Below are 20,765 nucleotides of genomic sequence, written 5' to 3'. Positions count from 1 at the left end.
AAACCAGTATTGCAGTTACGTTTTGCAGTATTGTTTGTAACAGTAGATTTATTTCATATGCTACAAATGACTTTTATTATTTCTATTTGGCCGACACTTTTTTAAAGCATCCTAGGTTTGTACCCGTTTACACAGCAATGTGTATTATTGAGTTAGTTTCAGTTACGACAGTATTACTACCTATGATTCAAACCCATTTTTTAAGGTTTTCAGTTATAATTACTTTTCAATATGTGTGGGTTTTTATTGTCACTTGGAGGTTGCCTGTTAGAATCTGTAAATAAAGGTAATTTTTTAATGTGCCTTGATTTCAGGCTGTTAGGCAGCAAAATGCATTGCTTTGAAAAGGGTATGTAGAGGTGCTGTAGTCCCGGCACGTGTTCTGTCGCTGATACACCTTTTAGTTCACAGACTTGTGTTTTAACAGTGACAAGCGACAGCGCACCTGAGTCAGCTGGGCTGAATCCTTTGAAGGGCTGTTGGTATTTGTAGATGTAATCCACTTCTAATGAAGAATCACAGGTTTGTCAGACCCTGCAGGACCTTTTCCTCAGTCATTGCTAAATTTTTGTGTAGAAGCTTTTGTGACCTCTAAAGGGTACCACAAGAAATGTGAGCAGTGCCTTTCGGAGTTGCAATGGTGTACCAGTCGCAATGTTAATTCTAGCTTTTATTGGCCAGGTAAGTACCATCCTGAGCTATGACAAATAGTGTTTAATGTGCAAATTAATAAAGTAATTGCCAAGCAATAGTGTGAATGCTGTTTAAGGGAAGGGAGAAATACCAGATTGGTTAGTGCCACTCTAGTTATACCTGATTTATTTGTTGTTAGTCTATCACCCCCTGTTAATAATAAATAGTTGGGGTGTTGTGAATTTGGGTACCTTTAACGGTATGTGGTGTGTCTGACTACAAAGGATGGTACCTCGGGGCTGGATAAAAATAGATTGTTACACTTGGCCTTGGCTTGTAAGCAGCTAGGCACAATTTATTAAGTTGGAGTGAGCCACATTTGGCCCAGTTGTTAGTTTCTGATGTCTCCACTTTTAGCTTGTTTCCTGTTCTGGGCTTTGACATTGGCTGGGTGAGCCTGTGTTGAACGAAGATCAGCGGTGGCACAGATGGTGACAGTAAAGGCCTGAGGCAGTAGGCGTAGCAGGGGCAGAACAGCCTGTAGAGTCTGCCAGGGGATTTGTAGTGTTTTGAAATAGTCCTTTTTATAATTAAGGGTTCAGGATTTCTGTCTGAAAGCAGGTCAGTTGTTTGTGTGCATGACGTTAGACATGTTAGCCTTGTGCAGAACAGAGGAGGCTCCGTCTGCCAGGTGCAAATAAAAACCACTGTTGCCTTTGCAGCATAATGGAGCAAATTTGATATTTTCATTCATATTGGTAATACTTGTCTCGCATTACAGAGGCATCAGTTATTTGTGTTTGTGTTCTTTCAGTGCCTGTAGCACCACACTATACGTCTGCATGGTGTCTGTCTTTTATTTTGTGCTTCACTGAATCCCTACCTGTCTGCATTAGAAATGTCAGCACCCTACCTAATTTGCTTTTTGATGACATAGATTTCATCGAGCAATTATGCTAAATGTTGCTTGGCTTGTAAGTTACTTAGTGTTGCATGCTTCACTGTCTATATATCTGGGAATCGATGTTACAGTTTAGTGGAAAGTTATGAAGGCCCTTTTCATAAGACTGTGATGATAAAAACCCTGTTTTGTGAGTTTTCATTAGTTACCTCTGGTGTTTGGTTTGAATAACTGTATGTTTTGCAGCCATTATACCATCAGGGACCATTGTGTTATAGTTTGAAATGATTTCCGCAAGGAGGCTCTCATTATTCCGATGGAGCTAGCCTACACTGTTGTCTTCATCCTTTAAAGATTGATGTGTATTTCACTACACATACAAGAAGTGTGATATTTTATCAATGTGCATTGTGGTTTTTTTTTACCAGCAACATACTATATTCCAATTCCTCCGGCAACCTTAGTGTCAGGGTTCTTTTAACTGTAGAATGATATACTGAGATGCTTTACAGATGCAGCAAATTAGTATTAGAAGCAAAAGAATTGGCTGTTTTTAATGCCTCAACACAGTTGAATTAGTAATGATAATTATTCACTGCGTTTATATGTCACTTGTCAGCCCAAAGGACCTCGAAACACTTCACACACAGGAGGGGAAACCATTATGTGCCAGCCGGCCTACTTCACTACTGTTCAGGTGGAAAAGTGAAAACTTGCTTCACCAGTTGACTTAGCAGAAACTTAAGGTAAAAACCGTTATTATTCGGGAGGCTGACACACTCTCTCTTCCTCAGGCGGTGACAGGAGATCATATACTGGGCTGCCAGCTCAATTGAGTTTTCTTCTCCCAACAGTCAAGGTGAAATGTTTCCACAGTACAAAACTCTTGTATTGTTTTGCTGCGCTAACTCAGACAGCAAGCAGGTCTAGGGGAAACTAAGAATATGAGAAAAAAATAAAATATAAGGAAAAGGGCAGCTGTTCTGCCCCTGCTACGCTGGGAAAAAAATAAGGAAAAAAGAAAGTCAGCAAACAAGATATGGCCATTCAACCCATTTGGTGTTTAGTAGCCAATTGATCTGAGAATCTCATCCAGACATTTCTTGAAAGAAGTAATGGCGTGAGCCATAGATTGGTTGCTTGTTCCCTCTTTATTGAAAGAAGTGCCTCCTGTTCTTGGGTTCAATTGCACATCGCCTTAGCTCACAATTTCCTCCTCTGGTTTGTGTTTCAGTGATGTCGAAGTTAAGAAGGTTAAAGTTTGTCGAACCCTTTAATACTTGAATTGGATTCCCTCTTTGTCTTTTATGTTCAACACCAAACTCTGGGTCTGCCCAGAGTAGTTTTCTTTGAGCTTTGAATGTCAGTGCTCCAACTCATTCTCCAGCAGAATAGAAGTGCAAGGTTTGCAAATATACAATATACTAAGAATTGCCTATTTGAAAATGTACTGATGTGTAATTACTTTTTTTGCTTACCACCAGAAACCATGAATTGCTAATAATGGATACTTTGTGTCTAAAATGCCACGTAGTGCACTGCTACAAGTTCGTGATACTTTATAAGATTTCTACTACATTGCATCAAAGCCTGCAGTACTTATCCCTCTATCGCATCTGCTCAGGTAGTTAACTTCTCTTTTTGCACCAGAAATAATTGTGGCTATTTGTGTGTTTCCTTTCCTGGGAAGAAGTTTAATTTCTAAGCAGCTGTTGTGTACTTCACTCGGGGCTGGCAGCGTTCTCTCGTGTCTTTGTTAGAAGAGCCTAAGTTTTAATATAAATGGGCTGCTGTAGTTCAGGTCAGAATATAAAACAAGCTGTTAAACCTTTAAGCCCTTTTGCCTCAGTAATCCTGTTTAAATTTGGCAGAGGTCACAAGTCAAGCGAGTGAGTGTTGGTACAGTCTCCATAACATGTTTATCACAAAGCTTGTACGTGGTTCGGCTGTCAGCCTTGTGCAGAGATGGCAAAGAATGAAGAGCCGTGACTGAAAACTGCGATCCGTAGTGTCTGCCCTCTGTGAGTGTGGTCAAAGAGATGTGATGGTAAGGCGAGTTCCCAAAGTAGTTCGCCAGACTTTCTGGAATACTCTCAAATAGTATAATGTATGGTGCCTGTAGAAAGTCTACATACCCTTTCCAAAGCAACACATTTTGTGTTGGACTCAAGAAACTTTTATGTATTGTAACACACAACGTCCAAGTGAAGAACAAATGCTCAAACATCCTGAAAAGTAATTATAAATAAAAACTTGGTAAGGGTACAGACCCTTGAATTACAGTCATAATCCTGTTTGAATAGGTCTGTACCAATGTAGCACTCCTAGATCTGGCAGTGTTTGCCCATTCCTCCTTATAGAACTGTTTTAGCTCAGTCAAATGGCATGGGGACCGTTGAGGAACTGCAGCGTTCAAGTTGTTCCACAGATTTTCACTTGATTTGAGGTCAGGACTCTGACTGGGCCACTCGAGGACATTTACGTTTTTGATATTTAGCAACTCCAGTTCCATTGACTGTGCACTTTGGGATGTTGTCACGCTGAAAGGTGAACTTCCATCTTGGCCATAGAAGTCTGTAGCTCTTTCAGAGTTGCCATTGGCCTCTTGTTAGCCTCTCTGTTCAGAGATCTTCTTGTTCCGTCATCCAGTTTGGATGGACAGCCTGTAACAAGGCAGGGTCTTGGTACCATACTCCATCCACTTCTTAATATTTGTCCACGTCTTAATAATTGGTGTATTGAAATCCTTTTTATATCCGTCTCCTGCTCTACCTGCTTTATCCTGGAGGCCTTTTGATAGCTCCTTATTGCCCATAGTTGACTCTTTACTTAGAGATGCACTACTCAACATGAGCAGCTGTTTTTTTCTGACATTATCAGAATCACTACAGTTGCACACAGGTGGAGGCTAAATTAGCTTGTTGTGTTATTTGGAAAGCAAATAGTTATATTGGCAATTCCCTTCACTAAGGAGTTTGTAAACTTATCCAACCCATTTTTCTAGGTGTGTGTAAGTGTTGGCTTTCTGTAGGCACTGTAAATGCAGGCGATCTGACCTTCTCCATCTGAAGACTCCAATAGGCACACCTAAAATATTTTAATAAACATATTGCCAAACTATGTTTACAACTGACCGCAAAATAGAGCCGTTCCTGAGCTATATGTAGTGGGGAAAAAAAACTGCATATTACATAAAAGAAAACATTACTGAAACTTTTAAGAAACTGAAAAACATTTTTTTTCAGCCAGCCATTTCCTGTGCTACATATGGTATTTTTATAAACACTGAAAGACTTAAAATGGTATCCAGAAGTTATCTGAACGGGCACAGGTCATTTATTTTATATTACTGACAAGTAAATGGCATTAACGACTTGTTGCCTTGAGTGATTGTGAATCTGCGCTGCAAACCTGTCACATTTTTGGAAAAACGCTGCCTTAGTTCCTTAACATATTAAATGGTCAGGTTTTTCTGTAGTGTTTTAAAAAATATAAAGTATATAGTACCTTACATGTTGACCTATTAGAAAACTTTACAGCCATAATTCTGTCATGTAAGAAAATTAGTTTTCTGTGACTTTTGCTTGACATCCACTCGTAGGCAATCTTGAACATGTTTTCAATTAAAAAATAATAGTTGCACCTGAAACTATATAGTAGGCCTCAATAAAATGTCTATGTAGCAAACGGTTTATTTTCTTTCTTATTCATAAATCAGTTAAAGTAATTGAGTTTACTGTGTTACAGTAAACCCATTCCTTCTAAGCGAGCACTTCTGAGTGGTCTCGAAAATCTTTTTATCTTGGATGAGTGGTCCCCTCCTTTTAATTTTTACTTTTCTCTCCCCTCAGTTGTTGTCGCCTTCACTTTCTTTACAGAGATTGCAAGAGTATTAAATTAGTTATAGCGTAGCATAGTATTTTAAAGGGATCATTTGTAAAAATAATATTGATTCATGAATTTGAACATTTTAAACAATGAAATGTTTTATTTAGATCATGCGCACTGAATGCACAGTATGGCTATCACCAGACGGCTTGATGCTTGATCTTAACTTGTACTGTTACTGGGATTTAGTTTGTATTCGATTGCTTCATGTTGTATTTTGTGTTCATGACTGCTGTTGAAATCATGTATATTTTGTTTCTCCACATAACTGATTAATGAGAAATTAAAACCTAAACAACATAAAAAGTTAGCAATTAATGGTGCCAAATTACTCAAGTACAGCAGAAGAATACCTAAACGCAACTGGTTTATGTGTTATGGTTGTGAACACCCAGAAGGATTAAAAAACATTCACTCATGTTCCAATGGTAAATTAGCATTGTTTACCTTAAGCATAAATCTTGGAACTAAGTATGCTTACCCAGTGAGGGGTGAGAGTCTTCGAGCAAATCAGTGTGCAGATATTTAAATATTGGCTATCCGTAAATCAGAGAGATTTTACAGAAAGAGGGAGTAGGGAACAAACTACCCAGTCGAGAAGATAATCTGGCTTCTGTCGAGAAATAGCTGATTGATGTATAATTTTGCATATGAGTGATTTATATCTAAGATGTCAATATGCATCTTTATTCTTAGGGTTACATATACATTCTTTCCCATGACTTCTTTGCATTGATATTGATCTGTCACTAAACAGCCTTCCTTGTAAGTGTTGGTTAAATTCCAAGTTTCCTTAAGTCATTTAAATACTTGAAACTTTCCTCCAATCTTCTGCCTGAAAATAAAGAATTGAATGTTTAAGGAGTTCAACAGTTTATTCTTAAGAGAGCTACCCAGTGTTATTAATTCTCTCTGTATCCATTCGATGTTACCATGCTGATTCATTCCAGGGATAACTTGATCAACAGTATAGAGCTAATTCCCAAGGCAGAAAATTGCTATAGTACTGTAGTATTATTTTAGCAATGAGTCAATGATTTGTTTTGAATATATAAGAACACTTAACATAAGATCAAGTGATTGTAGAATATAAAGAATTACTATTAGATGTTCTACTCCACCAGATTTCCTATTTGTATATGTGTCTTGTGCATTAATACACATCTGACATGGTCAGTGTGCAAATGTACCAAGGATATTTGATCCAAAGGTTGACATTTGCATATAGCTGTTTGGGATAGTAAAACAAAACAAATCTAATGGAGTATTCACGTTCTGTTTTTTTAACTAAAGCCCATTTTAGCATGTTTATTTAAATTGTCCGCGTGACTTGCTCATGTGTTTGTGTGCTTTGATGAAGATCTGGCTGTTAAATGGCCCTCATACACAGTCCTCTAGGTCTCCCCCCCCCTCTGCAGACCACACACTCTCCTGCACCCCCTCCACCTGACAGCGGAGCCTCTTCTGCCACTTCTGAGTGATGTACCGCCAGCAGGACGAGCTCCGGCAATCGCAGATCTGGGTCATCGCGCTGCTGTAAGCTTCTGGCCCAGCCCACTACGTTTTAAAATCCTGCCAGCTGCCGCCGCCGCCGAAATGTGGTTTCCGTTTCATTCCTCTCAAAAGAACAGCTCAGCTGACACAAACACAGTCCTGCCCGCTTGTTGTTTTTTACGGTAAACACTGGAGTGCTGCTTAATCTTAGTACAGATGAGCCGAGCGCAACACCCATATTTCAGGGCTGTGGACTCCTCTGGGAAAGTTCACAGCAGTCTTGACCTGTTTGAGGCACGTCTGATCAGGGGAAACCTCGTTTACTGTAGAGGCTGTGTAAAAGTCTACTGTGCTCTCTCTCTCTCTCTCGGGACTGTCATTCAAGCTTTGTATTGTGGCTTTAAAGTGGAAAAACCGTAGGGTGCAACCTTTTCACAGATGAGAAAGCTTTCCTTCATTTCTTTGGTTTTGTAAATTTTAAAACTATTGATTGTAAAGCTAAGTAATCTGTGCACTTTCTAGGATGTTTTTTTCAGTTCAAGATAACAGTGGCAGTTGTAGAGTACAAAAGAAAATGAGAGGCACATTTCAAGGTTTTCAGCTGTGCCAGGGGGGGGCAGTGTTTAGTTTTCCCTGTGTTATGGTGTTGAGAAGTGTTCTGAATTGTGTGATATGATTCCCAGCTGGGCCTGTGCCCCCCCACCAAGACATCAGAATCTGTGATGGAGAGGGGAGCATGACATAGGCCAGCGTCTCCAAAGAGCTCTGTTGTATGCCACATAATTGTCACCTTAGAACGTAGATCTCTGAGGTACCAACTGTTAATTTTCCAAGTACACCTGTAGAGCACTTTTAAAATGAGACAAGTTCTGCATGTGCGTATTGTAAGTGAATGAATGAACATGCATGAATACGCTGCCTGAATGCTATAAATTAGTCCCCTGACTTGTCCAAAAAAAATAGAAAGATGTCTGGGCTGCTGGGGATCTTGGGATGTGGCAAAGACATGACGTAACCTTGTAATGTCTAAAGCTGCAATATTCTAATCAAAACAGCTATGTTCCTTAGAAGAGTACTGATTTTAGAAACGTAAGGCTTTTCTTAGCTCACTAGTGCTTAAACCCCAAAATAACAGGTGTTCACAATCCTTTTTTAATATGATGAAATTGCTCATCTTTAGTGATATGGGAATAAAGGGTTTTAAAAAGGACCTAATGCATTTTTTTATCATATTCAAATGCAAACCAAATTATTATGCAGGTTATTGAATGGCATAGGTATCCCTTTCCAGGCGTGATTCTTGTGTCACAGTAGCAGCTAGTTAGCCATCTTGTCTAGCTGCCCAGAGATCATCCCCTGCTGTATTTAATATTTTAAATACAATAGGATATAAGAAGTAAAAAATAAAAATGACCGGATCTGTGAGGCAGGCACACTGGGAGTACTACGGCTGTGCAGAGCAGAGTGAAAATGGTATCCCTCATGCGGGCAAGGAATAATTACAGGTGTGATTGCAATAAGGGCGGTATGTGACTGAGCAGAGAGCAGTATTTGTAGGTGATGAAAGTGTATGGCGGTGTGAGAGACCACAGGTGCTGTCTAAAGAGACTCCATAAGGCATTCAGGGACCAAGCAGTTCAGGTGTCGAGGGGTGGCTCATTCTGCCCCCTCAAGAATGTACAGGCCCTGGCGGTGGGACAGTGGACAGTAGAGAGAAGGAACGGGCAGTCGGGCAAGAGAAAGAGGAGCAGTGTCGGATCGTGACAGCGGCAGAGAACCGAAACAATCCCCTGGAAAAGGGGAGAAAAAAGTGAGGGCTTCTCTTTTGAATGGTTGAGCTACATTTCTTGGTATGCCATACTGCATTTGCTTCATGTGGTGGTCAGGAGGAGATATATTGGAGGGGATTAGGATTTTTGCTTTTTTCAATTAGAAAAGGAAATGGTCAAACGATTCCTGGCGAATCACCTGAGATGCTGGGTATGTGAAAGAAATTAATACAACCAACGAGAGGCTTCATTCTTTCTTTTTTTCTTTTCCTGGACTGTTAGTTGGTTGCAGGCAGGGGGTTACTTATGGAAGAAAAACAGTGATAAAATCGCTTAGTCTTGTCTAGCTCCTATTCATTTTATTGTTTCAGATCACAGAGACTCAGATTAGTGCAGATATACGGGGACACAGTATTGGGGTACTGAGAAGTCTTGGTGCCCCTGTTTCCTTCTCCCTCGGGACCTTTCTAACACCAGTGAAGAGCCGATGTACATTCTGTGAACTGGCTGAGAGCTTACCAGCGTCTCTCGAAAGCCCTGTAATAGACTAATTGTTAAAACATTGCCTAAGGAATCTGTGTTTGTGGTGTACACCAGGCAATATGCCAAAAGAGTTCATTCTGAGTTCTCTGTGGTGGCATTCTGCTACAGTTCCTCCTAACCTGTAAGTTGATGTTGATGTTAAAGATAATATTTTAATAAGACATTTTGTGACATTTGCTTTACAGCTTCTACCTCTCGAGACCCAAGAAGGAAAGTGCACTTCTGTGATGCGCTAGGGCAAAAGAGATCATCAGTGTGTGGAATGTCTAATTTCCCAAGTAACATGAATTAACAAGGAACACAAATATCTTTGTCAAGTTGTCATTTAGCACCTCTCCACCTCACTGTGTATGTTTAACATACGTGGTCTCTAGGGTGTGCATACAGTCATGTTTCTAAGATGGCATCTGGAAGAATAATGCCGACAGTTCAAATTATTATAATTTCACCCTTCCTGTCATTTAAAATATGTGATCTTGAGACTGGCTGTGCAGGAGGAGGAAACAAGTATTCAGTGTTTGACACTGAATTGTTCAAATCTACCAGTGATGACAAATCAGTTTTTAACCGTGCTTAATTTTGTTTTTCTAAGAATTTGTAAAAATCGCTATAGCTCTACTATCTTAGCTAATCAGCTTTTTTTTACACAAGGATTATTCTTTGTGAAGCATAGTGATTTTTAGGCATTTGTTGAGTTTATTCAGTAGGTATGACTTCTTTAGATGGGCCGTTGTAAAACTGATTGATATAGGAAGGTGTTATAATGGGTAAAACATGGGTGTTTACTTGTATGTGTTGATTCTGAGATAGTCAGTTGTATGCTCAATACTACCTTTTTAACAAACTGCAAACACTCTAAACAAATACACTGTGTAACTATAAAATGACAAAAACATTATTCCTTCGTTTCGCTCTTCTTTTTATGAGATATGAAACTAATAACAGTAAAATCTATAAAAGTTCTAATTTCTACAGAGAAGGGATAACCTATACCAAAATCCTTTTGGGTGAACCAGAATTGCTCTAATAATGAAATTAATGGATTTTCTAATGCATTCATTTCCTGTTTATAAATCTAACAAGATTTTATCAGGCATAGAAAATGTTGGTATTGTACTTGCCTACCCCAAGGCAGAAATGTATTTTTCAAAAATCAAAGCAGGAAATGTAAAAACAGTATACAGTACCTGGTCATTCCATCAAGTTTATTTCTGACTTTTGACATTGCGTTTGAACATCGGACACTGCTCTCTACTTATATGGGTGTTTTTTGACTTTAAATGATCAAGACTGAGGAGCAGCAGGTGAAAATCCACTTCTGCTCTGTGGCTGTTCATTTATGGGCACACTGCATCCTTACAGTCTATCCAGTCAGAATTGCAGTGGGTCACTTCTAGAGACTTGTAGCTGCCAGACAACTGAATCGATTAGTTTAGACTCTGTCAGTCAAGTGGCTTTTGAATTGCTCTCTGGCGGTTGTGTACAGGTTTGTAGAAATGATGTTGTAAATATAAAAAACACTCAGTGGGCTTAAGCTAGAGCCTGCAGGTTTCAGCTGAGATCCCAAATCATCTTGTGGAAGTTTATATCGAACAATGTTAGTCATTTAATTGCAGTAAATATACTAGCTTTAATATCACAAAGATCTGTAAAGGCTCATGTAAAAACCCGGTGTCAAATAAACGAGCTCCGGTCTGTGGTGTCGGTTTCCTGTTCTGTGTGAGGGCCTCTCCCAGTACCATCCATTTGTTGCACGGTATCCGTTCTGTGTTGCAAATCAATTTTCTGGTAGAACTGTTGTTAATACAAGGGAGGGGAAGCAAGAAGCTCCCAACATGAACGAATGAGAGGAAGAGAGGAAAGCCAATTGTCTCTAGCATTGCCCTTTCTGGAGTATATTTTGGTATGGCTTGTATTGGTGTTTTTTTGGCGATTCTTGGATCTGCGAGAACTGGTGTTCTAGGTGTATTCGGGTTCAGTTCTCTTTGTGAGATGTTGAGCATTTGTAAGATGGTTCAGTTTGTGGTTAAGACAGTTGCACCATTATTGGAGACAGCTTTAGGTGGAATTTAATGTGCTGTGGTCTATCTCCACGTCCGGATGGCTGGATCATTACATTAATTAAAATTAAATTATTATTAAGTAATTCCTAAACACTACATAGCTAGTCTGATGTTTGTGTAATGTGTTTTTTGTTTCTTTGAAAACCTTTTCTAAAGCTGAAGCATGTTTGTTTTCTGGCATGTTTGACATCTTAGTCCATTGTCATCAATGTAAAAGAGTCTGAATACTGGGGAAGAAATCACTTTCACCAACATGAACAGACATCTCCTATTATTTCTTCAGGTACAGTGCACAGGCTTCTGGGGCTACTAAATCTGATCAGTTGAAAAGCATTTGGTTTTAGGGAAAAGAAGCGCACCACAAATTGCAACCAGGTTTATATGTTGGGTGTGGCTGACAGACCTTGAGAGGGATGTTTGAGAAGTCTATGTGGACTCCTGTTTCTCTCTGACCTGGTTTCCCTGTCATCGGGCAGAGAGCGTATTGATTCAGATGACATCTGAGCGCTTGGAGGCCTAAGCTCCCTAAAGCGATTCACCCCAGTAATTGAGAAGGCCTGTCCACAGACCACTGGGCTCCTTGCATTGTTCCACGCCTGTCTTCAAGGTCATCCCATAGATGACATAGAAGAGCGGAAGGCAACCTGTAGGAATGAAGCCTTTATTATTGTAATGCTAGAGAAGCTTTTAGAAGTTCTGCCACTGAACAAAAAGTATTGCTGATCAAATTTCAGATGATGTCCTGTAGCCATTAAAGCTGCTTCAGTCAAAGCCCTCTCCTGGGTTTTAGATAATGCACAACTTTGCCTTGTGAGTTACCTGTTTTCCTAGAACGTAATGCACATGCAGGGGCTGCCATTATCCTCCCAACCTCTCTAATTTATTATTGTTCATAGATTTTATAAAAGCTGATATTACCGTTATACACCAATTACACTTTTCATTAAGGTTTTCAGTCACATGCAGGCTGTTCATATGGATTTTAGTTAAAAAGTATGGCCTCCTGAACTATACATTTATACAAAACAAAGCTCATGAATTTAATTTTTTCGGAAGACTTGTTTGTTAAACAGTTTTTAAAGGAACAATTTCAATATTCTCATTATCTACTGGTAATATGAACAAGTATCATTTCAGCAGGTATTTTACCAAATGTTCTATTGTGTTGTTAAAATAACCTGGAATTTATTCATTTAGGAACTTAACATGCGTCACTGTACAAAACAGATGAAGATGTAGCACTGTTCCTTTTCTTATACATTAGGTAGAATACCACTTGATAAGCCTTGCACAAAAATATAGATGAATACTCAGTCAATAATGATGCAAAGGTTACATTATTAATTGATTATGAATTCTAAGGATTAGAAAATATCTGATAGAATTATTGCCCTAAAATAATTGTGCATGTAATACTTAACTAACCATAACATGGCTCTGATGAATGCCTACCCCAGAGCCACAAACTGTAGCCCTGACCTAGTATATCATTCAGTTTAGGACTCTGTGTTTTGGTGATCTGTCACTGTCGGCTTGCTAAGATGTATTGATGGTCCCCTTTTGGAGACGCCTGCTTAATTTTCAAAACCTGTCCCTTGTAGAGATTACTCTCTAAAAGATCTCGAGTCCTCTTTTCACATGGAACAACTCTTCAGTCCTCTAGTCCAATCAGAGAACTGGAACTGGAAGAATATTTGTCCCTGTTAATCACATGCAGAGCCATAGAGTCAGAAAGCCCCTGTAGGTTTTCATTTCCCTTTCCCTCTTAACTATCCCAGTCACCTCATCATTGGCTAATTTAGACATGTTTAACAACTTCCAGCTCTTTAGGTGGGGATATTTTAAAGAGACATATAAATCCTGCAGAGAAACAATTTTGAGGACCTAGGCTGGACATTTCATCTTAAAAGGACAAGGAATCGGAGGGGATGCTAACCACTGATGTCGGTGATGAGCTATTGTAGCTGACATTTGGTCGTTGTGTTGTTAAATGTAGAGAGTAATACACTTCATTGGTTTGTGCCTGTTATCATTTTTAGGTGGTATGTAAACGCCTTTAATCAAAAATTGAATTTTCTGTTGTCTCTTCTGTTTTATACCAGTTTATACTACTTAAAGCTTTCCTCAGTTCCCTTATGTGGCTCTTTTAAGAATAGAAACCAGAAAGACAGTAAAAGTTAATTCCATGCTGAAGAAGGTAAAGGGTAAACACGACCTTCTTCAGGTGTGACGCATCTGATTGTTTTTCTGGTTTTCAGTATGGATTTAACCATTACTTGTTCATTTGCAGCCAGTGCATGCTTGCACAACTCCCCACAAAACGACATTTCTGTTGGATATTTTTTAAAGACTGAGATCTCAAAGAGCAGTGACAGAGACTGGAACCAAAGCCCAGTACTTGTTAACATTTCTAAGATGCGTCTCTTGAGACAGCAAAGAGAGGTCTTGTGTGGGTATATCATTTTAGGACATAGCTCTTATCCAACAAAGCTGTGCCCCTCCTAATATTGGCATGCTAAAGATTTAAAAAGTGGGATCTGTTTGTTCCTCTAGTACACTTTAGTGCTTCCTAAGTGGACCTAGAAGAATGTGTGTTGTGGAGAATATTTGCATAGAAAGCTGCTCTGCGTGGCTAACTGCTTCTGTTCACCTGTCTGTGAGACAGCTTTCTCTGCTCTGCTGCACTGCAAGTTAATTAGAGTCACCGCAAGACAGCCAGTCATTGAACCTATGCTTAAATACGCTTCTGGAGCAAACTTTTCAAACTATAAGGTTAAGCAGTTTCTAAGCAAAGCCCCAGAAGAAATCCTGCACTTCCTTTCTGTTCACAAGTAACTTGCATACTCCTTTATTTTAGACTGTTACAGCATGAGTTTGTACCGCATGTATTAATAGAGTACAGTAGGTTTGTTTTTCATAGCCTTCAAATTGAATCGCCTTCTTCTAGAATCACAGTTTTCCCTGGGGAACAAGATTCACAAAGCCTTTTATTTAATTTCTTTTTATATCCCACTTCGCCATTGCCACTTGGTATCTAACTCACACCTTTGCACTCCCACACTTAACCTTGGAAGACTGGAGAGACACAAGCACTATCTTCTCCGAGTCCTGTCAGGCCGTGCCTCCCTTTCTGCAGAGCTGGCACAGAAGCAGCTGAATTGAAGTGCCATCTGTAGCGCAAGTAGACTCTCTTCATCAGAATTTCAAAAAATTGTTTTTTTCACCACTCGATACTGAACCAATATAAGTCAGAACTCAAAAACAGTTATATTGGTGGAATCGAAAGGCTTTCCCCTCTGTAGTACATATCCTGCTGTCAGGGTTAAGACTTTCTGGAGCAGCCAAGACGATACATTTTGGCTTAATAAATACGATGTATTAATGTTATTTTAGCAAAGGCTGTCTGTGTGCAGGATTTGTGGTACTGGAGTTAGTTTTGAGTTAGTGGCTTCAAAAAATGGTTATTTTTCCTTTTTTTTGTCGATTGTCTATTAATCACGTGCTAAAGTAATGATTCTTTTCAGGAATCAGCTTTTTAATTTGATTATTATTGATTATTGAAGGCGAAAAGGTGTATTTTCAACATCAGAGTGAAGGTGTTGTTTACCAGGCAAACCAGCATTATCACCAGAGTTTTCCTTGGCAGTGCCACTGTGACTACTGCTTTGTTTCAGCATTCGGGCCAGTCAGCTGCCGTGCTCGATCAGATCACAGAAGACTGGTTTCTCCAGTTGCCCACTGTTGACCAGACCTGTCTTCTGACAGTAGCGGTCCCCGCTGTCAGTGGATTAAAACTTCTTTCTCTTTCTCTTACTACAGGTGACAAACAGCATGTTTAGTGCTACAAGAAAGAAGTTTGTAGAGGGGGTCGAAAGTGACTACCCTGATGAAAGCCTCTACTACAGCCAGCCGTCGATGTTCCCACATCGATCAGAAAAAGACGTAAGTGAGCCTTTTAGGCATCTCCTCATGAATTGCACGGCCTGGAAGGAGTCAAAAGCTTTTTTATTGTGGCTCCTGTAATCTGCAATGCCCCTGATCAAACAAGCAAGTAGTCAGCTCCTCAACATAGTCTTACCGTACAGGTGACCATCAATTTCCTGGGTCTCTAGTTTTTAGGTAATCATTAGGTCCCGAGTGAAATTATAGTAACTATTCAGAATCACTCAATTTAGCATGACAGCCTTACAGTATAAGGAAAATGCACATTAGAAGTAATTCTTACTGCACTACACTTTACTATTACATACATTGATGTATTTTTATGTGCTATATTGTGTCAATTAAGCACTGTCACATACACAAATTCATAAGTAGAATTTATAAGTAATCCCTACTGACTGAATTAGATTTTGCTCCTCAGGTTGTCTCAATCTGAATAGACATGCATAGTACTTTCATGTCAGGCACTGATGAAAATTCAAAATGCTATAGATGACCTTTCTTTCCATATATGGAATATAAAACATATTAGCCAATTTGACATGGTCTTGAAAAAAACTTGTGAATAATGTTGGTTGATTTAGAAAAATCAATTTCCAACACAGTGAGGTGCAGTTTTACTGGTAATTTTATGAGGCAATGAACAACAACCTGAACAACAGGCTGCTGAATTTGTGAACCCTTTTCACTCCTGTGAAGAAAGCGGAACAGCTAGTTTTCCAGTTGTAATTACATTAAGTTGCTTTTCAAGTCCAGTTGTACTTCATGTTTTAGATAATGAGCTTGTCTCTTATCAAGATGAGTATACACTATGCTCCCCTGGGTCTTTTAGCAAATTTTTCTGGTATTTCACTGAAGTGGTATCGAGGTGTTTCTTTTTGTTACTGCTCCTTGCCTGTTAAATGCAGTTTAACTGCAGTTGTTGTCATTGGATCTCAGAGCAACATCCTTCCTTGGCAGGACCACTTGATTAAATCAGACAAGTCACAGGTCTCAGAGTTTGGACTTTAAAAGTGACAAATTAGAAAGTTGTCTTTACTAATGTCCTATGTGTGTGATGGCGAGAAAAGATTGGCTGAACGCGATCCGGCAACCTCGTCTTTAAGCAATATGTTATTACATTTTGTTTTAAGAGACTCAAAACATTAAAAAAAAAGTTTCTAAAAATTCAGGGATAAAGAAGTGACTGTATTGTGCACGATTGAACCTCTTCTTAAATTCTTTCATAAATTGTATTGTTGGTAAAATTGCATTGTGCATTGCATTGTACACATAAAAAATCTTTAGCTGCATATCGATTAAATAAAGAACATCCATCCGTTTTCTTAACTGCTTCATCCAATACAGGATCTCCGGGGAGCTGGAGACCATCCCACCAAGCAAGGGCAGAAGGAGGGGTACACCCTGGACAGAATGTCAATCCATGGCAGGGCAGGCAGACACAAACACGCACACACTCACACCAGGGCCAGTTTCCTCAGAAGCCAGTTAATGTACTAGTACGTCTTTGGACTGTAGGTGGAAATCCACATGAACGTGCATACAAACATACAAACTCCTCACAGACTGCACCCCAGGAGCTGAAGTCCCATCCCCAGTACTGTAAGGCAGCAGTGCTAGCCGCCGCACTACCTTGCTGCCCAGTAACAAAGTCATAACTTCATAAATTAAATCAAAAGGCCGATTGCCTCAGTCTCACTGTGTCTGTGTTCAGAGTAGCACAATGGCAGTTGAGGCAGCAAGGACCCCAATTTGCAGTAGCTATTGCTATTGCTACTTACTGAAACTCTTTTCAGTTTAAAAATAAAGAAAAACACTTGTTTTAAGAGGTTACTTTTGTTTTATCACTGTTTTCCTTAGAGTTTGTAATCATAAGGCTCTAGGCTAAGGCTTCTTCTCACTAAAATGTTTTGAAGCCAGCTTTTGAAGTGTGGCAGAGGTTTGGCTGCAAAAGTGAAATCCTTTTAATATTTAATTCATAATATAAAATTCCTCAAACTGTGTGATTCATACTTTGAAAGTTAAAGCAATCTTTTTATAATAAAAAGCTGTTTTATTCCTTTTTACTTGCTTTCACCTTTAATGGCTTATCAGCTAGTTTGGCCTGCTTCCTTTCTGGGAGGGGCGTTTGAAGCACCTCTGTTTGTCGTCTTACCATCTCTCTCTGCACGCGAGCGCTGTGCAAAACGCTTTCACTTGCGATCGCCAGTGATTCTTCTGTTTTGCAGCCTACCATTTTGGATTCTCCAGTTATTAATCATTTTGGCAAAGCAGTACAGCTCCCGTGCCAGCAGAAGTGTGCATGTTCTCAAGTGTCAAACCTTTTGACTTGTGCGTGAAGCGGTCCATTATAGGAAAATTGGCTAGCACAGAAAGAGAACTGATTCTCTTGCTGTTGATATTGCAAGTTTACAGATCGCTGACAAGTTCCAGCAGTGTGTTATTCTAAGTTTGTATATCTAAGATAACTCCAGCCTTCCCAGCCCAGCTGGTACTTGGGGTGTCCTGCTCACTGTGGATTGATGGCATGGCCTAGTCTTGAACTGCTGGTTTGTGGTTCCTAACTCTGGTCCTGGGGGACCACTTTGTCTTCTGGTCTTTACTCCAGTTGAGTTCTTGATTACAGGCTTGTTGATTGCAGTTTTCTGTTTGGGGCATACTTGTGAATTTTCTTTCAGCTCTTGAAAGATCCAGTGGGATCATGCAATTGGGATCACTCCTGTGCTAGTTTCTGACTTTCAGAACTGTCACACTTTAGGTGTGCTGCCTAAATTGTAACTTGTTATGGTGTAGCTACTAGTGTGAAAGTTTGGTTTTGACCAAAATAATTATTTCCTGTTGCTAAGCCTTAGGCATTAGGTCTTTATTGATAACTTCAGATGATACAATCTGTCAAGGCACGCATTTGGCTGATTTAACTAAAATTTGTTACTTAAATTGAAATCACATTGTGTATTGAAAAATTGTTGACCATTCTAGACATCCTGTAAATATTCGGAACAATCTCTGTATGACTTTTCTATACCATATATGCCCATGGGAATGATCCTGGCCATGATTAGAATTAATTGGCCATTTTGAAACAGCAACAACATTCATACATAAATTGAATTATTTTCTTTCATATTACAGACATTTTACGTATACCTATTTAATGATTGCGTACTATTTTACTTTTGTATATAACTATTCACCTAATAATTTGTTTTTCAATATTTCTAGTTTGCTATAGTAAAATTTCATTTTTATTCCATTTTTTCAAATTAAATTGTTAAACCATATCTCTGATTGCTTCCAAGGTGATTGCCCAGAGGTGTGGAGGAGAATTGTCAGTCCAGCTTAAAGTCCATTGGAGATCCATACAAACATTAGTGGCAATAGGCCCAAGTGCATTCCTCATTTCACTTCCTCTCTCATTTTCTTAGTTATCTGTTTTTGCTTTTTTTAGCTTTCCGGTTACACTTTTTGGCCATTAGTATCTTAGAAGCACATTTCAGTACTGTGATCATCATGGCAAATCATAATCTTAGGAGAAGACGCAGCAGTGCATCCCTCAGAAAGCATAAGATTTGAGACAGCTAAGAAGTGAAATAGCAGGAAAGAGTGGATGAGACAGAATTCTGCTTTAAAACCCATTTTCTGTGACAGGCAAGTAAGCAGTCACTCAAGATACAACAAATTAAATTTGTAGGCTTGTTAAATGCAACATAGAGTTGAAGCAGACACATCTGAAGTGAAAATGTCATTGTGCAAGGTGAGCGAAAGACACTTCCAATCAGCTTAATCTTTCTCCCCCATTCTATAACTAAATAGTAGTTCTTTGAAGCAGTCCAAAATCTCAAATGCACTTTTTTATATGTAAACAAGTAGATTTACACGTGAAACAGTGGAGAGGGAACACAATGTGGATACTGAACAGCAAATTTAACCAGCTAATACCGTACAAATCATCTTTCAGATTCTGGGTTCCTGTTAAATATTGTCCCTTTTTGAACCTAAGCAATTTGTAATTATCTGATACTGCGAAAGAGATCACTGACATGCCACCAGGGAGCAAAATAAAATTCCTATGTTTTTTTTTACCAGTTTCTCTGGTAAATGCACTAGTGCCTGGAGTGCAGAAGGATTCATGCAGTTCACACAAAGGTTATCTTTAAACTACTGAATGATAAATAGAATTATTTTGTTATTAAGACAAAACTTTCAGAAGCAAATTGTATACTGCTCAGGTTTCAACAGAACATCATATTTTTACAATTCAGTTTTCATTAAATGAAAAGTCGTGCTTTCAATCCAGTGAAGGTCATTTCAGGTGGCTTTCCTGCCTCTGAGGTAGACCTCAGGGATGTCAACGCAATGAATGGCTTAGACTGTTCTGATAATAGGTGCATGTCTGATTTTAGTCGTTTTACTTCCAGAAAGGCTTTGCTTTTTGGAAGGCAAGATAATGTGAAGTCTTACAGGAACTGAACCAGCTTGCACCCTTGCTCTTAATGTTTTGACTGTAGCGTTTTGGTAGGCTGTGCTGTGTTTGTTCATCACATTACTTCAGAGGCAGTGCTAACTGAAGAGAGAACACCGTCTGAACTGACGCGCAAAATCACCCTGTAAGTGTGATAAGGTGATTAACTGTGAAGTGTAGCGTGGCTAACACTTATCTGTGATTCATCCGTGTTAGTGCATTCCTTATACACTGTATGTGACTGCTTCATAGTTGTAGTCCGGTTTTACCACGATTACTTTGCTATTTGTAGATCTCCATCATTCATGCACTAGGGTTCAATATTAAAACTTCAGGGAGCTGTAGTGTATGTTAATTTGATATATATTTTGTAGTAGTAGTATACCGTATCATTTTTGCAAAAATTCTAGTAGAAAGATTGTTTGATTCTAAAACATAACGTGAGTCTCATAGTCCATATGTTTCTCATATTCCAGAATGGCTCCCTCTCTCTTTCTGTGAAAATTAAAGTGATAAAAGCCAATTGAAAGCAGATTTGTTTCCTTTTTGACTTGCCACTGCTAAAAACTCCACGGTAACAGTCTGTGGTCTCCTCTCACAACAGACACCACTGTGCTCTAGGAAGATAAGGTTTCAGAGCCCAAAGACATTCTTTCTTCCCTTATGTATTGTGTTGCAGCAGAAGTGCCTACAGCATGGCACAGAAAGCCAGGCTCAAAGCAAAATCTCACCGACGTACAAAATTACAACAGGAAAGTGCTGAGGCAAAGCTGGGCTGTACAATATATAGCACAGCCTTGTAGCTCTCTTGTGCCAAACCTTCATATAAACAATCTTGTTCGTTTTTTAGGCCAGCAGCCTGTTGACCATCAATAACGTGGACACAAGTGTGCAAGATATATTTTCTCCTTTAAATGTAACTGGTATGATTCTGGTATGATTTTTGTGTTTTTGATACTACATTCTGAATATTGTGGATGGTTATAGATTTAAAACTAGTTCAGTGGAGTTAAAGGTACATGGTATTTGCTTGTATGAAGGTTTTAAATACACATTAAATTTAAAAGGCA

At 39.1% G+C, this 20,765-nt stretch overlaps 1 protein-coding gene across 1 annotated transcript in view; it reads left to right on the top strand.

The window, feature by feature from the left end:
* Positions 1 to 20,765, top strand: part of cnot2 (CCR4-NOT transcription complex, subunit 2) — a 79,909-nt gene that overhangs the window by 25,354 nt on the left and 33,790 nt on the right. Inside the window, 1 exon segment of the mRNA XM_069192293.1 lies at positions 15,111 to 15,233. Within this exon segment, the coding sequence (XP_069048394.1) occupies positions 15,111 to 15,233 (123 nt within the window).

This window comes from Lepisosteus oculatus, chromosome 7 (assembly GCF_040954835.1).
Source record: "Lepisosteus oculatus isolate fLepOcu1 chromosome 7, fLepOcu1.hap2, whole genome shotgun sequence".
Classification (NCBI taxonomy): Eukaryota; Metazoa; Chordata; class Actinopteri; order Semionotiformes; family Lepisosteidae; genus Lepisosteus; species Lepisosteus oculatus.
This window is presented reverse-complemented; position numbering and strand designations above follow the sequence as displayed.